We start from the raw sequence: 18,272 nt of genomic DNA, 5'->3' as shown, positions 1-18,272 counted from the left end.
TGTAGTGTTAATGCAAGAATAAATAGATCAGAGCATCCAGAAACAAAAACATACATATATGGATGGAGGTGATATGTGACAGGTAATAATAACTGCCAAGCAACAAGAGAAGAGGTGTTTTTCAGCAAATATTGCTAGGTCAGTTTGAGCTCTATATGGGGAAAAAGTGAAACTTCAGGAGGGTAACATAAAAGAATATCTAACAGACTGAGACAGGCAAAAAATGTCTTAAATAGGAAAGAGCATTAACCAAAAAGGAATAAACAGGGGCCGGGCGCGGTGGCTCAAGCCTGTAATCCCAGCACTTTGGGAGGCCGAGACGGGCGGATCACGAGGTCAGGAGATCGAGACCATCCTGGCTAACACGGTGAAACCCCGTCTCTACTGAAAAATACAAAAAACTAGCCGGGCGAAGTGGCGGGTGCCTGTAGTCCCAGCTACTCCGGAGGCTGAGGCAGGAGAATGGCGTGAACCCGAGAGGAGGAGCTTGCAGTGAGCTGAGATCCGGCCACTGCACTCCAGCCTGGGTGACAGAGCAAGACTCCGTCTCAAAAAAAAAAAAAAAAAAAAAAAAAGGAATAAACAGAAAAATCTGAACTATGTTAAAATCAAGGACTTCTCTTTATTAAAAACAACATTAAAGGAGTGAAAAGACAGGCCAAAGACTACTGGGAAATAGTTGTAATTTATAAAATTGACAAAGGACTTATCCAATATTTATAAGCATCAATAACAGAAGATGGACAACCAGGTAAAGTACCAAAAGCGTAAATAGGAACTTTATAAACAAAGATACCTAAATGTCATAAAACTATTAAAATATGTTCAACCTCACTGGTCTTTAAATAGTGCAAGATAAAATTACAATGAGATTCTACTACGTGACCTGTCAAATGGCTAAAATGAAAAAAAAAATGACATCACCAAGCGTTGGCAAGAATATAAAGCACTGGAATGCTCAAGTGGAAGTATGAATTGATACGACTACCTTGCAAACTGTTTGGAAATACAGGTTGAACATCCCTAATCTGAAATGCTTCAAAATCTGAACTTTTTGAGCCCTGACAGGATGCCACAAGTGGAAAATTCTACACCTGACCTTATGTGACAGTTCACACAGAATTATTTAAAACATTGTGTAAAACACTGTAAAATTACTTTCAGGCTGTGTATACAAGGTGTATGTGAAACATAAATGAATTTCATGTTTAGACAGTCCCATCCCCAAGATATCTTGTTATGTATATGCAAATATTTCAAAATCAAAACACTTATGGCCCCAAGCATTTCAGATAAGGGATACTAAAACCTGTATTTACTAAGGCTGTTCTAATTCTTACATCCTCTGACCACGCAATTTGAAGCCTATGTATATATCCAGTAGGAATGCATACAAGTGTGTTCCAAAAGACATGTATAAAATCTTCACATCAGCATTATTTATAATTCAAAACTGGAAACTGCCTAGTGTCTTTCAGCAGTGAATGAATAAATTGTATATTCATTCAGTGGAATGCTGTATAATAATGTAAATGATTAACTACATAGAACAATGAGTCTCAAAAACAATGTTAAATGAAAGAACCCTGACACAAATACATACTGTACAGATTCTATATTAAGTTCAAAACTTATTTGTGGTGTTAAAATTAGGGTAGTAGTTATCGTTGGGAAAGGGTGAATGGTTAGTGACTGGGAGGAGACACAGATTTCTGGGATTCTGGCAGTCTGATCTCCGGATGGTGAGTATGTAAGTGGTCTACTTTGTGAAAATATATCAAAATGCATCTTGTCATTTGGCAGTTTTCTGTTTTGTTACAATTCAATAAATACTTTAAAAAATAGTTAACAGAAACCTATTGACCCAGCTTTCCCACTCTGGGATTTTATCCTAAACAAAAGAAAATGACTTAAGGATTCCTGAGCTAACCTGTGTGATAGATGACAGAGTGTCCTATTACAGCAGTGTTTGTAGTAACAAAAGTGTCTGTTATTGAGAAAGTGGTTGAATAAGTCATGGAATATGCATTATGTGGAATGTTACTCATTTATTTTAAGACTTTATCTATTGACTTGAAGAATTGTTAAACTTTTTTCAAAATGCAAACTAGAACGTATTGTTTGTTTTCATTTTTGTTTAAAAACATATGTGCATAGGTTTTGTATGAGTCTGGAGAACAGAGTGGAAAGGCATATTTACTGAAGTAGGAGTGGAATTAGGGATTTGTACAGGGACAGTTAATGAATTTTTCTAGGTACATCTTTGTATAACGATTTTCTCAGATGCTGCTCTTACCACTAGTCTTTTAGCAGTTCATTGTATTGACAGCAGCCTCTTTCTTGCCTTCAACATCTATTGTCCTGTGATAGTCAGCTAATATCAATCACTGATTGAAGGATTATGACTTATAGTAAAAGAGAAGTAATAGAGTGTTTAGAGAAAACTTACCTGGGTATTTTCTGGATAATATATAACTCATAAAATTAGCAGTGCAAGGGTGGGCACACACCTTGGGCCCAGGTACTCCTACTTGGGCCCAGAGGCCGAAGTAGGAGGATTGCTTGAACCTAGCAGTCTGTGGCTTTAGTGTGCTTCATTGCTCCTGTGACTAGCCAGTGCACTCCAGCCTGGGCAACACAGTGAGATTCTGTTCTTAAAAAAAAAAAGAATTGGCAGTGTGTGGCTATATCATGGGTGTTGTCAAATAGGATTATAATCACAAGTCAAAGTCATGAAATATTTGTTCCTAATATTAAGGATATGGCTTGTTTCTTTGTTTCTTTCAAGAGGGAACAAGAAAGTCAAATGGCTCGTCTTAAAAAACAGCAGGAAGAATTGGAACAGATGAGACTACGTTACCTGGCTGCTGAGGAAAAAGATACAGTAAAAACCGAGCGACAAGAATTGTTGGATATAAGAAATGAATTGAACAGGTATAATAACTAAAAGAGTGTTTCTTTCAAAAACCAAAGTTTGGTTCAGGGAAGGTACAACTTCAGGTCTTTCAAGGATAAAGTAGATCATATATAAAAATATAGAAAATGTAGCAGACATATACAATAGAAAATCTATGCCAGCTGGGTACTGTGGCTCATTCCTGTAATCCTAACACTTTGAGTGGATGGTGGGAGGATCGTTTGAGCCCAGGAGTTCTGGGCTGCAGTGAGCTGTGGTCACGCCACACTGCACTCCAGCTTGAGTGACAGAGTGAGGCCTTGTGTCAAATTTAAAAAGAAAGAAAAAATCTATGCCAAAGACTATTAAACTTTTTTTTTTTTGCTATGAATACAGCTGTGGCAAGTCCATTCAGCTCTTGTGTTTCCATTTATAGCATTACTACTTTAAAATTTATTTTTATGTGGTGATTTCAGGATTATTGCTACTATTGAACTGAGTCTTCACTTACATAAAGTATAAGAAATTTCAAATTTAGTCATATTATTAATATCTGTAACAATAGCTCTTAATGAGCCCTTACTTTGTGCCAGGAACTGTTTTAAATGTCTTGTATTGCCCAGCTCTTTTTTTTTTTTTTTAATCTTCAAAGCTACTTTGTGAGGAAGATATTTTCACCAATTTCAAGATGAAGAGATTGAAGATTAAAGACAGAGCTTAAACACATTATTCAAGGTCATGTAGCTAGTAAATCATGGAGCCAGAGTTCAAATCTGATTCCAGAGATTGCATTTTTAACTACTATGCTACACTGGGCTTCTCTGTAGTGCTGTGTTCATCTTAATCACAACTTCAACGGTGTTTCATGTTAGAAAATTAATCACTAGGAAGCAGCATAAAAATGAATTCTAGTTTTTTTGGAGGGTAGTTTTGGGGGAAGACTTTTTGGCTTAGTTTATCAAGGGTCTAGTATATTTTTGTTTGAGCAAAGTGCAGTTTTAGTTAACTTGGACTGGTTAAAAAAATATACCATAGACTGGGTAAACAGAAGTTTATTTTCTCACAGTACTAGAGGCTAGAAGTCAAAGATCATGGTGCCAGTGTGGTTGGTTTTAGAGGGCCACCTTCTCGCTGTGTCCTCTCTCTGGTGTCTCTTCTTAGGAGAGCACTAATCCCATGATGAGAGTTCACCCTCATGGCCTCATCTAAACCTGATTATCTCCCAAAGGTCCATCTCCAAATACCATCACATTGGAGGTTAGGGGTTCAACATCTGAATTTGGCAGGGACGCAGTTCAGAGCATACATACTACATTTTACACAGTATCTTATATCTCCATGTATGAAGTGGAGAAAAATGTGGTCACTATATTAAGTGGGTTCCTAGCTGAATTAAATAACTGTATTTAAAAGATAATTGAAGAAATACCAGTTGTAAAAGGTCAGCTCCAAGTACCATGCTTAACAGGGTTCAATCTGTGGTACTTTTATTCTCATTTATTCAGGAAATATTTATTTGGTATCTACCATGTTATAGACTTGCAAGACATTACAACTTAATGAATTATAATATCCTTGCCTTCCAAAATTTTGCTGTCATATATAGCACTTTCTTGGTTCCAGTTTAGCAAATATATGTTTAGCTCCTGCTGTTTGCTAAGCACTGATTTGGTGGGTTAAAGATATCCATGTTGCCTATCAAATCTGTAGATCATACACAGTCTTACTAATGCCTTAATAAATTAGGATTCTGAGAAAACTGAAACCAATAAGATTAAATATATTAGAGACAAAAGCAGAGTCCTCTGTATAAGCTATAAGAAAAATCACTTAAGTGATAGATAAGACATAAAACAGGTGATGTGTAGAAGCCTAGGAGAACTTCTGTGGCCACTAATAATGGTGTGATTTGGCTACCGAAGAGTCAGTGCAGTTAGGGTCATTCATAGAAGTAGTGTTCATTATTCAGTACTGGTAAATCACCTCTGGGGTGTTCTTACCACTGTGCAGCACACTTTAAGGGAAATCAGCTACCTAGAGAGCTTCCAGTGGAATGTGACCAGGACAGTAAGGGGCAATATATCATGCCATCCAAGAAGTGGTTAAGAGAGTGAGGGATATTGAACTTGAAGAACTCTTGGGCAAAGTGGTAGCTAACTGTCTTCACATATCTGGAGAGCTACCATATTAAGAAGAAGTAAGCGGGCTTCTCCTCTTAGGCAATATCATAGCCAATTACTGAAAATATAAAGAGGCATACCGAGTTCAATACAAGAAGGAACTTTCTAAGTTAGAGCAGTTCTACACAGTAATATATTCCTAGTGGCAGGGAGTGTGCTTGTAGAGTCCAGAATAGCAGTTGTCAGGAATGTTCTAAAAGTTTTCTTTAACAACTTTATGGGCTTCTTCAGCCATCAGGTTCTAAAATTCTATTGTGATCATGACTGATAATTGCATTTTAGCAAAGATTTGGTAGAGATGATTTATCAGTTGTACAAAAATTGCATTTGTCCCATATGCATAGACAGATGATGCACAGAAGGGAAATGGTTAAACTTTCTGGTACATAGTTTGGCATTGTGTGCATTAATTTACCTAGAGGACCCTGTCCTCCAAGACAGCTATAAGAATTGGCGTAGGAGAAACAACGATTCAGAAATCTGCCCTTCCTTATCCACATGAATCACTCAAATTCCATGGAAAGACTTTGGTACCAGTGTCTCACTAACCACTCCATTTCCCACCCAGGTCCCAGAGTACAGTGCCCTGTACTGTTTAGGCTTTTTGTTTTAGAATAGATAAAGACATTTGGTATCCTTCTTGGACTGTAGTTTCCTTTTTTTTGTGAGGAATTATAGGAGTTTCATGTTTCAGAGGGTCATCTGAACAAATGAAAGTGTGTTCTGCCAACAGTCATGTACCCTCTGGGGCCATCCTGGTCTGTGAGAGCAGGACTCGTTCCTCACTGCTTCTTTCTCCCTCTCCCTCATCCTGTGTGTAAATTTAGAAGTGGACTTAGTCTTCAGCGGAAATAAGCCACAGAAAAGCCAGTCTCAAAGGGAGGAACTTAGATGCAACTGCTTTGTCTTACAATCAAGACAAAATATCAGAATCATTGCAAATTAAAATACTTTTGTAGCCACTAATATAGAAAAATATAAAATTATATCTTTTTTTTTTTTTTTTGAGACAGAGTTTTACTCTTGTTGCCCTGGCTGGATTGCAGTGGCCGATCTTGGCTCACTGTAGCCTCGGCCTCCCGGGTTCAAGTGATTCTCCTGCCTCAGCCTCCCAAGTAGCTGGGATTACAGGCATGTACCACCACGCCCGGCTAATTTTGTATTTTTAGTAGAGATGGAGTTTCTCCATGTTGGTCAGGCTGGTCTTGAACTCCCGACCTCAGGTGATCCGCTTGCCTCGGCCTCCCAAAGTGCTGGGATTACAGGCATGAGCCGCCGTGCCCAGCCAAAATTATATCTTAATTGTACGTTCTACATTAAACATATTCCATATCCAAACTTAGTGTTATTGTCACTTAGTAAGTAGGCCAGGTACAGTGGCTCACACCTGTAATCCCAGCACTTTGGGCGGCCGAGGCAAGTGGATTACTTGAGCCCAGGAGTTTGAGACTAGCCTGGAAAACATAGTGAAATGCCATGTCTACAAAACTATATATATATATATATATATATATAAAATCTCACACACACACACACACACACACACACACACAAATTAGCTGGGCGTGGTGGCATGGCCTATAGTCCCAGCTACTCGGGAGGCTGAGGTGGGCAGATCCATTGAGCCCAGGAGGTCGAGGCTGCAGTGAGCTGTGATCACACCACTGCACTCCAGCCTGGGCGACAGAGTAAGACCTTGTCTCAAACAAACAAAATATACTAAGTATTATTATTACTGCTCCATTTTCAAGACAGTTTGATCAACAGTGTTCTATTGGAAATACCAAATCGCAGGTCAGTATCTACTCTCCTTTTCTCATCCCCAAATGAGATTATAACAAACATAACTTGAAGATATCCATACAAAACCTTAACATGCATATGCCCTTTGAACCACACATACATATAGAATTTCACTTTCTACAAATAATTAGAGATACAACTCCATAATAGCAGGGAATTTTCTTGGTTCACTTCTGTATCCCCAAAACTTGTTTGGCACAAATAAATGTTTGTTGAATGAATTTTTTTTAATATGTTCAAAACAGCAACAACAAAGGTTTAAAAACGAGCAACCTAAAGATCAATAATAAAGGATGACAAAATGATGATACCCCAAATGATGGAATATTATAAAACAATTTAGAAGAACATTTAATGATATAAAAAAATCACTATATAAATGAGAAAAGTAGTATACAGAATTGCATATGTAGTATCATTAAGTTTTTCAACACATACATATTTTAAGTACATATATGCATTTTTTAAACTTGAAAAGAAATACAGAAAAATGTTACTCAAATTGGGATCACATTACAGATGATTTTTATTTTCTTTACATAGCTCCAAAATATCTAGTTTTCATGTATTTTGTAATTAGAAAAACAAGTATTGTTTTTAAAGTTGCCTTTTATAAATGTGCAGACTGTTGACTAGCCAAGTGGAACATTGTTTTTGTTTTCTTCCTGAAAATATTACTGAAACCTTATTTTACCATTGAATCATTTTGTTTTTAAATAGTGACGTTAAGAAAACCAACACAGTTGCTAGAGTGGCATTTGTTCTTGACTTCTCAGGTTAAGGCAACAAGAGCAAAAACAATACCAGGATTCCAGAGAGATTGCAAGTGGAAAAAAGGATGGTCCCCATGGCAGTGTATTGGAAGAAGGCTTGGATGATTATTTGACTCGCCTAATAGAAGAAAGGGATACTTTGATGAGAACGGGTGTGTATAATCACGAGGATCGAATAATAAGTGAACTCGACCGACAGATCAGAGAGATTTTGGCAAAAAGCAATGCCAGTAATTAATAACATTTGGAAGAGCTTTATAGAGACTCTAAATTTTAATTTCTTTGTAAAACCTTCAAAAGTGAGGAAAATGGATGTTTTAAAATGGTATTTTCAATTTTTTATAAGCAAAATTTTGTATGTTATTGTATAGTATTTATTTGATCTTATTTACTTTATGCTACCTCTCCCACACTGGTTTTATTTGTAATTTGCATTTTATATACTCATTTTAAATGACTTTTCAGTGTTTTTCATAGTTTATAATCTGATGGCTAACTTTCAAAACAGCTTTTCACTAAGTTAGTTGTAGGAGAAATGACTGCGGTAATTTCCAGTTCTATAATATTTCATGTTGAGCCAAAAGAGTATATCTTGCACTTTAAAAATGCTGCGTCCTATTCCATTTGAATGTAAATTTTTAAAAGTTGAGACCAATTGTAACCAGTTTAACTCATTTTAGATGACCTTTTTTTCTTATAATATTTGCAAGTGACAAGTTTGAAAACAAAGTAAGATCAGTGCAGAGAAGCCATATGTCATGTTTGGTGACAAATTGGTCATTTGTTTAAATAAAGTTAATACAGATTAAATTTGTTTCAAGAGCTATTGAATTTTCAAATTCTCAGTGTACTTATAACTTTTAAGAACATGAAGTATTAGCTTAATATAGTTTTCTCTGTTGGTTTCTTCCTCAAGTTTGCATTGTTTTATTTTGTTAAAATTAGAGATTTGTTTTTATTTTCCAGTTATAGTAATACTAGCTGTCAGCTTAAACCCTCTGTAATAGAACATGGAAACAGACACATAAAGACATTAGCTGAAAAAATGGAGTGAAAATCAACTATTTTTTACTCCCCCTAATTTCAGTCAATCTTTTTCAAAGTGCACGAGATTCAGTCATTGAATTTATTCAGTGCCATGTCTGTATAAACTCTAAGAGTTCCTTTATATCATATTCTTCAGAGCCAACATTTGTCCTCAAAGCAACGCTTCCCACCTCCTTTTACAGAGTACTGAAAAAGTTTTAGCAAAGTCACAGATTAGGTTGAATTTCAAAATATATGTACTTTAAAAAGTTCTGATTTCCAAATATAATTAAGTATATACTTTAGGAAGTTACCAATAACTTCCATCAAAGCAGAGTAGGATATATGGTAACATTAATTTTCTGTCATTTTAAATGAGATATATTTCTTATTAGGGAAATTAAAGTCCCTATGCTTTTATTTTTTTCCTTATTAACAGAGTATTAATCTTCTAAAAAATAACCCAGCAGTAAATAATAAAGAAATTACTGAATGAGAGGATAATGAATCTGTGAATCATAGCAGGAATTTGCAATATTAATTATGATTAGCTATTTTTCTCTCATTGATTTTTGTGCCACTTGAATGGAACAGAAGCATGCCTTTTGTTTTGAAAGGTCTGGGGTAAAATGCTGTGACTGTTTACTGCAATTGCATTGTGTGTTGCCTGAGACTGCTTTCAAACACTAGAGGGGGCCTCTGATTTAGAGAAACAAAAAGGGCTTTTCTAAAATGGATGTGTATTTTATTTTCCCTTCTGTAAAGCTCTTTTGGCTATTGTAATTTAACAAATAAAATCATAATTGTGTGCATCTCTGAGTTCTTGAGCAGCCTGAGTTCTTTTTTTTCTAAACAGAGTTGGCAAAGTGTTCGGGTTTTCCTATTTCAAATGACTGTCTTTTTTTCTCAAGTGTTTACATACTATTTTTTTGTTTTACAACTAGGGGAGTCTAAAATCTTAACTCTCTTTTGTAGTCCTTTTAGCAATAACCATTCCATTTATAAGTGGCATCAAATGTTTTTACACTGATTTTGCCTAGGAGTTAATGAGTATGACCACAGTAGATAAATCAGTGAGTGGGTGCAGGCATGGGTGGGTGAATAAGTTTCCAATAACAGGAAAATATCATATATTTGAAGGTGAAATCAGATTTACCTTTAAAATTTCTGTGTTTTTTTCATGGAAAAAGTCTAGTTTCCATGTTTAATGCAGGCATGTACTACATAGGAGGGTGTGTAATGTCTACCAGGTATATCTAATACCATGTCTGTATAAACATAGACGTTCCCTTGCAGATAAATCCTAGTAATTTCTATCTGTACCTGAATTCCTGTTGCTTCAACCATATGTGGGAGTTTGAGTGTGGTTTAAGGACGTATTAGGGCCTCTGCTGATGGGGAGACAGTCTCGTCTGACCAGATGATTTTCTCCTCTACTTCCTGTCCAGATGCTGCCCAACCTGAATCTGAGTTCACAGATTGCCCCAGCATATATTGCTTGTTTGCAGCCACTTCAGAATGGACCAACCTGTTTTTTACAGTTTGTAGGAAGGGCCCTCTGGTAGCTATTTATGAACTTAAAAGATGTGTTCTCACTACCTTTTTGTCTAACTTGATTGAATACCTAAATTTTTCATTTTTAAAATTGATATAATTCACACACCATAAAATCACCATTTTAAAGTATACAGTTCAGTGTTTGATATAGTCACAAGGTTGTACAACTGTCACCATTATCTTATACATTTTTATCACCCCAAAAAGAAACCCCTGTACCCATTAGCAGTCACTCCTCATTCCCTTCTATCCCAGCCCCTAACAACCACTAATCTTTCGGTCCCTTTGGATTTGCCTATTCTAGGCATTTCATATAATGGAATCCCAAATTGGATATTGAAAATAGAAAATATTAGAAAACCTAAACTATCACTAGTTTCTATATGTTTTATCAGATGTTGAATTAAATGATAAAGAGATTCAGAAGACCAACATAAGGGCATAATATTCATCATAATATTCATCCATTGGGAAAAGAGTTCAACTTTTCTTCTATCACCTCTAAAGCACTGACCAAATATAACAGTGAAAAGTGGATAATGTTCTAGCAATTTAATGCTGAAAATGGAGTTATTGACACATATCATCAGTATCTCATCAAAATTGCACACTCTTCCGTGCTTTTTCAGAGTTCGGGGATAAAGTGAAGCAGTGTCAACTAGAATGTGAGGTCTGCGAGGGCAGCGACCTCACATTCTAGGTCTGTCTGAGTTTCTTCCAGAACTAAAAGAGTGCTGGCCATATGTAGGCACTCAGATAATATTCGCTAAATTCATAAAAAAATGAAAAGATTGTGTATGGTCTACCTGTCAAAATAGATGTAAAAAAATTTGATGGCTGAAATGCAGGGGAAAATAGGACCCCATGGCCTCACTGACAGGTTTATGAACTTGTGGTCTGACTACCCAGGCCCTGTAGAAGTGGAGGAGTTCTGTTTGTTGGATTGTTTTTTGCTTAAAAAAAAAAAGTTTGCTTTAAATTCATAGATGTAGAAAGTAGACTAGTGGTTACCAGGGGCTGAAAGGAACTAGGGGAAAAGAGGAAGCGGGACTTACTGTTCAATAGGATCAGAGTTTCTGTTTGGGATGGTGAAAAAGCTCTGGATTATGGATAATGGAAATAGTTGCACACATTGCGAATAATTCCACTGAATAGTACACTTAAAAATAATTAAGATGGTACATTTTATGTTCTATATATTTTACCACAATTTAAAAGTTTGCTTCAAACTGTGCCTCAAATCTGCTTACCCAGTGTTCTCATGCTGAAAGTTTTCTGCACAAGAGTCACTTGTCAAGTCATTTCTGAAGATAACATCTTGTCATTCTTTGATTGTAGAAATGGATCAAAGGTACTTCCTTAAATGTTTATAGCACCTTTACCAAAACCTGAAATGAGTGAAAACTAATGGCTACATTTAAATCCTAAGTTCTAAAGATAAGCTGGAGACTCCTCGAAACTTAGAATTGTAATGCCTTCATGTTTTATAAAATTATGTCGTTATCTTTAATGACAATTTAGGAAAAAAAAATTGGTTTTTAAAATTTAAGAGATAGTCCAGACCATGGATGTAAATTGGAGTGAGAATTAAAAAAAACAAAAACAAAAACAAAACCAAAAAAAAAAAAACCACCCAAAACATATTACTAGTATAGTAAAGACACTACTAGCTTAGTGTCTTTTTTTGGTAGTAGGTTGTCTTACTGTCGGTTAGTGGTCTTATTAACCAATAAAGTGGTTTGTGTAAGCCTGTTAAAGTCTGGCTGAGTAATTTTAAATTATGACTTGAAAATTTAAATCCGTCTTAGACGTTTGTGTTTTGGCAATTGTATTAACAGCATATCCCTTGGAGCCTAGACGTTTCATCACACCCTTTTTCTGCCACTTGCTCTAGTGTACGATCATGCTTCTTCCTAGCTAATGTGCCCTCTGCTTCCAGGTCTTGGAGACACGTAATCCATCCATATTGGCATAAATGGGGAAATAGAGACAGAACTGCCGAAGTACCTAAATGTTCTACTGAAACTAAAAGAACTAGATTGCTCACTGATTTTGTTATATAACCGCTGTTTGGCATCAAATTAGAATCTGCTATTGTTAGGAATGTAACTGTAGAAAGGCTGCTATATACTTAATTCCCATTTTATTTGCTTCTCTGGGGGTTGTCTTAGTGTTTTCATTTGAAATGTTTTTACAGATGTAGGCTCTTCAGATATGAAGTTGCTGAAGTGGAGACTCAGAAGTTTAGCTTTCAAATTGAAGAGGGATGGAAATCTGTTTAGGAAGATTAATTTTTAGATAAATAATTTACTGACTGATACATTAATGTACAATGATCCCTAGAGGCTTTTAAAGATGTTATTATATTCTTAAGGTTTCTAAGAATGTTAAACCTGTCATTCGTAATAGGAGAGAACTAAAATAGAGTCCATTTATAATTTCTTCTTGGAAACATTTCACTCACACATTCGTCGACAAATTTCTTTTCTCTTCCAAATAACTTATTTAATAGTTGGACAGCATAGCTCTTTTCTTGATTAACATGTTAACTAGTCAAAAGCATGCAGATGCACTGGATGAGTGCAGAATTTTCCCCAATAGTTTAGATTAAAATTTGGCTAGAGCAAATAAAACTTTACTATAAAATCCTACTTTGACATAATTGTAAATTTTAGTGAATGTCAACCCAATAGTGAGAGTCTATGTCTAGTAGGTTACAGTATACTGCTCAATGCAAGTTCTCATATTAGTGAATAGATTGAGCAGGATTAAAAACATTATTAAAGCACTGGTTTCATTTCTATGTCTAATTTGCAAAGAAGGATTTAGTTACTAAAATTTCAATCTGTTTTCTTGAAATTTGGAATCTCAAGACTTATCGCATTACTTGAATTCAGTTCATATTGTGAGCAAAATGTGATGCCCTGCAGATGGTAAGTCAAATCAAGAATCTGAGATGTTACTATTAGCATACATCTTTAGTTATTCTGTTTAGGTCAGAGAAGATAGTGTAGCGGTCTGCTTGGTGTATTCGCTTAATTGTTGCCTTGAGGAAGGAGATTTCAGTTCCTGATTTAGCTTCATTGTTGGCAGATGAGATTAATGGTCTTCTCTTGGTTTCTGGCAGAAGTTTATTTAGGTAACTAACTGAAATTTGTAAAATTTGCACAAAGAGAATAAAAGTATCAAATAGGAAAAAGACGTGTGAATAGTTTTCAGAAGTAATTTAGCCCACAGACTTTTTTCCTTTTGCAGTAAAAATTGCATTTGCAAGTTCACATTTAGCCTACTGTCTTCTCCTCTATTACCAATCTTCATTTTTTTTTCTCTTCTATCTCCTTATCAATGTATAAGTATTTGCCAGGAACAATGACACTCCAAATTTGTCTTAAAAAGATTATTTAGAAAACTCAGAGCGAGAGAGATATGCTGAGAGAGAGACAGACAGAAAGAGAAAGAGACGGAGAAGAGAGACAGAGCTTGGGGCCCAATTTTCATTTGGTCTATGTTTTCTTTTTCTTTCTAAGGTCTATAAAATTGTCATATGGTTCCACTGCTTCTACTATTATTTTTTGCCTCATATTGTCACTTGAACCGCAGTGTCATTATCACATCTATCTGAGCATCTCTGTGATCCCAGCAGTGCAAATATGAAGGGATGCAATTGTCAACCTAGTATGTTTTGGCATGACTCCAGAATTTAAAATTTCCTCTATATATGCAGTAGGCATTTTAATGCTACGCTCAGTGCATATACACATTTAGTATAATTCCCAATGGTGTGCCCTTCTACTAGATAAAAGAGAATAATCTCCTATTTACTGTGATCAAATAAATTGAGGAATTCATTCAACTAAAATGTATATATTTAGCAACTATATGGAAGCTTTTTAGTCTAAAACTTTACATAGTTGTGTATAAAGTATTACCATTGTTCTTCCCATTATGGTATCTTGGAAAGAGATTTACACATTTCTTCGTTATTAACAAATTATGAAAGTGTCAGGGGGCCTTCAATGCCTTCATGTAATCAATAGCAAAGACAGAATAAAACATATATAGACAGACAGATTTCTTCTCGTTTATCTACACTCACTGCTCTCCCAATGATGGCTTCAGTTGCTATGATGCACAGTACACAAAAGTTTCTAATCACAGCATTATTACTGAAAGCTCTAATTATACATGTTAATTGGGTTATGTAAAGAACTTTTTTTTCAGATTCAGTAAGAGGAGATACTAAATTTGAAACTACAAGTATTATCAAACCCATTTGAACCAGAGAAGCAATTTGTTATAAATTACATTAGATTAGCTGCTAGTCATAAGGGAACTTCAGAGGTAAGCCTATTGAGGAGACTAGAACACCCCAATCTATTTCTAGGCCTGTGCTCCAAGAAAGTTGGCTAGCAAAGGATGAGGGAGTGAGTATATGCAAACTCAGATGGACTCTAAGGTACCCTTAAAATCCATAGGGTCCAATGCACTCTATAGAACATAACATTTTTGACATTTGGGGTACAAGTGATACTGTTGTCTGAATACTTGTGTCCCTCGAAGTTCATCTGTTGAAACCTAATTACCAATGTGATGATATTAGGAGGTGGGGCCTTTGGGAGGTGATTAGATAATAAAGGTGAGGTCCTCATGAATGGGATTTGTGACCTTATAAAAGAGGACCCAGAAAGCTGCCTTCATTCTTCTACCACATGAGGACACAGCTATTAGGGACATCTATGCATCAGACAGTGGACCTTCACCAGACACCGATACTGGATTTCTTAGCCTCTAGAACTATAAGAAATAAATTTCTGTGATTTATAAGCTACTCGGCCTTTTGTATTTTGTTATATCAGGCCAAACAGACTAAGACAAGTGATATTAATGGTCAAGAAAAGAAAAGAAAAAACTCCCCAGCAAACTTAGAGGAACTTTCTCGACCTGATAAAGGACATCTATGAAAAACCTACAGCTAATGTCCCGCTTAATGGTGAAAGGGAGATGCTTTCCTTCAAAGGTCAGGGACAGAAACAAGAACATCTGCTCTATTCAATAGTGTATTGGAAGTTCATAACCATTGAAATAAGGAAGAAAAAAGAAACTAAAGTCATCTAGATCGCAAAGGTAGGAGCAAAACTATCCTTGTTCACAGATGACATGATTGACTACCTCAAAAAAATCCAATGGAATCTACAAAGTTTCTAGAACTAATAAGTACATTTAGCAAGGTTGCAGAATACAAGGTTGCAGAATACAAGGTCAATATGAATAATAACCAAAAATCAGTCACATTTCTATATATTAGTCACACACAGTACCAATACTATAAAAATATGCAATATTTAGGAATAAATATAACAAAAATGTGAAAGACATATGCACTGAAAACTATAAAATATTATTGAGAGAAATTGAAGAAAACTGAAGTAACTAGAGAGACATGACGTGTTTATAGATCAGAACAGTCAGTGTTGTTAAGGTGTCATTTTGTAATCCCTATCAAAATCCCAGCATACTTTTTCATAAAAATTGAGAAACTGATTCTAAAATTTCAGTTGAAACACAAAGCACCTAGAATATCTTTATAAATCTTGAAGTCAGGTAGTGTTACTCTTCCCATTTTTTTATTCTTTCAGAAAGAAAAAGTGAGAAGACTAATATTACCTGATTTCAAGATTTTTAAAGCTACAGTAATCAAGACCACACATACATAGATGGCTGATTTTCAACAAAAGTGCAAAGGCAATTCAGTGGAGAAAAGATGGTCTTTTTGACAAATACTTCTGGAAAAATTGGATGTCCATAAGTAAAAAAACTAAACTTTGATCCCAACTACTAGACACAAGTTAATTCAAAATAGTTCATAGGTATAAATGTAAAAGCTAAAGTTATAAAACTTCCAAAAGAAAGCACAGGAGAAAGCCTTTGTGGCTTTAGGTTAGACAAAGATTTCTTTCATGTGACACCAAACGCACAATCCATAAAGGAACAAACTGATAAATAGAACTTCATCAAAATTAAGAACTCTGCACGTCAAAGACACTGATTAGAGAATGAAAAACAAGCCACGCTTAGAAGAAAATATTTGCAAGTCATGTATCTGATTACAGGATTTATATCCAGAATACATAAATAATTTTTGAGCATCAGTAAGAAAATAGCTCAATCTTTAAAAAGATAAATCATTTAAATAAATGCTTCACTACAAAACATATATGGATAGCCAGTCAGTACAGGAAAAGAAGCTCAACATCCTTACTGATTAGGAAAATGCAACTTAAAACCATAACGAGACACTGCTACACAACTATTAAAATGGCTAAAATTAAATGGACTACATAGACTGACCATGGACTCCTAGGTATTTACTCAGGAAATAAAGCATACATCCATACAAAGAATTGTACATGAATGTTCATAAAAGCTTTGTAGCTAAAAAAGAAATGTTCTTCAACAGATGAATGGGTAAACTATGACATATCCATACAATTAAATATTACTCTTCAATAAAAAAGTTACGGATAACATGCAACAATATAGAGGAATTTCAGGATAATTACACAGAATGAAAGAAGCCCAACGAAAAGTACATTATGTATACTTCCATTTATAGAATGTTCTAGAAAGTGAAAATTAATGTATAGTGACAGAAAGCAGATCAGTGGTTGTTTCCTGTGGGGATGCTGGGTAAGGAACAGGATGGAGAAATTATAAAGTGGTATGAGGAAACTTTAGGGGTAATGGATAGGTTTATTATTTTGATTCAGGTGATAGTTTTACAGATCTATACATGTCAACATTTTCAAAATGTATACTTTCAATATGTGCCACTTATTATTTTTTGGCACATATTTATCTTATGGCAATTAAACCTAAATAAAGATGTTGAATTTTTTTTAAATACCGGTACTAAAATAACAGCTGCCAATCCACCCTTGGTTGTCCATTTGTATTGATTGATTGGCTGATTGATTGATTGAGATGGAGTCTCAGTCTGTCACCCAGGCTGGAGTGCAGTGGCAGGATCTTAGCTGACTGCAAGCTCCGCCTCCCGGGTTCACGCCACTTTCCTGCCTCAGCCTTCTGAGTAGCTGGGACTACAGGCGCCCGCCACCACGCCCAGCATGTACTTTTCCACATAAGTAGATTTTCCAGATAACTGAGGCTTAGCATTTGCTCCATTGGAAACTGCTTATTTTAACCATTTTAAAAGTAAACCTTCAAAAAATGTATCACAGCCTCCTTTGAATGTTGAATCACAGACTACAGAAACTGAGTTACCTTTTCTATATATCACAGACTACCATGACAGGCGGCTGCAGCAGAGGGGAAAAAGTACTATATTTGGAGTTATTTGATATTATGTTCAGGTTTATAGCTTGCTTCCTTTCACAGGGAATTTGAGGCACTTTGCAAAATTATGTTTAATTCAAAAGGAAAAGAATAAATTATTGAAGGAAAGAGAAAATACAGACTAGCAAGTACTAAAGCTAGGGAAAATATTAGTGAATTGGAATATTGTCATAATCAATGCTCTTATTGTAAGTGACAGAAATCCATTCTGAAATCGCTAAGCACCAGATAGAAAATAATTACCCTGTAAAAACGATGGTGGTAATGAAGAATGGTGGAGATGGCATTGAGATTAACACCAAGAGGACCCTCTCTGTATGTTCTTGCTTCTGATTCTGTGTTTGCAGACTTCTTTTCTTCACAGCATTAAGGGAGTGAGAAAAAAAATAAGAACATAGAAGACCTAAATATTAATATTATTATTAGTATTAGTATTATTATTTTGAGATGGAGTCTTGCTCTATCACCCAGGCTGGAGTGCAATGGCACGATCTCAGCTCACTGCAACCTCCGCCTCCCGGGTTCAAATGATTCTCCTGCCTCAGCTTCCCAAGTAGCTGGGATTACGGACACCCACCATCATGCCCGGCTAATTTTTGTATTCTTTAGTTGAGATGGGGTTTCACCAGTTGGTCAGGCTGGTCTTGAACTCCTGACCTCAGGTGATCCACCCACCTCGGCCTC

General features: G+C 35.7%; 1 protein-coding gene across 10 annotated transcripts in view; it reads left to right on the top strand.

The window, feature by feature from the left end:
* Nucleotides 1-9,497, top strand: part of CEP120 (centrosomal protein 120) — a 77,360-nt gene extending 67,863 nt beyond the window's left edge. For all 10 annotated transcript variants that reach the window (XM_015451821.3, XM_073994111.1, XM_073994107.1 and 7 more), the window contains 2 exons: nt 2,789-2,934; nt 7,656-9,497. In XM_015451821.3, the coding sequence (XP_015307307.3) occupies nt 2,789-2,934; nt 7,656-7,890 (381 nt within the window). In that variant the 3' untranslated portion in view covers nt 7,891-9,497. The remainder of the gene's footprint in view (nt 1-2,788; nt 2,935-7,655) is intronic.
* The last annotated feature ends 8,775 nt before the right edge of the window (nt 9,498-18,272 follow it).

The sequence above is a fragment of the Macaca fascicularis genome, chromosome 6, assembly GCF_037993035.2.
Source record: "Macaca fascicularis isolate 582-1 chromosome 6, T2T-MFA8v1.1".
In the NCBI taxonomy this organism is placed as follows: domain Eukaryota; kingdom Metazoa; phylum Chordata; class Mammalia; order Primates; family Cercopithecidae; genus Macaca; species Macaca fascicularis.
The sequence above is the reverse complement of the archived record's forward strand: the minus strand, read 5'-3'. Positions and strand labels throughout refer to the sequence as shown.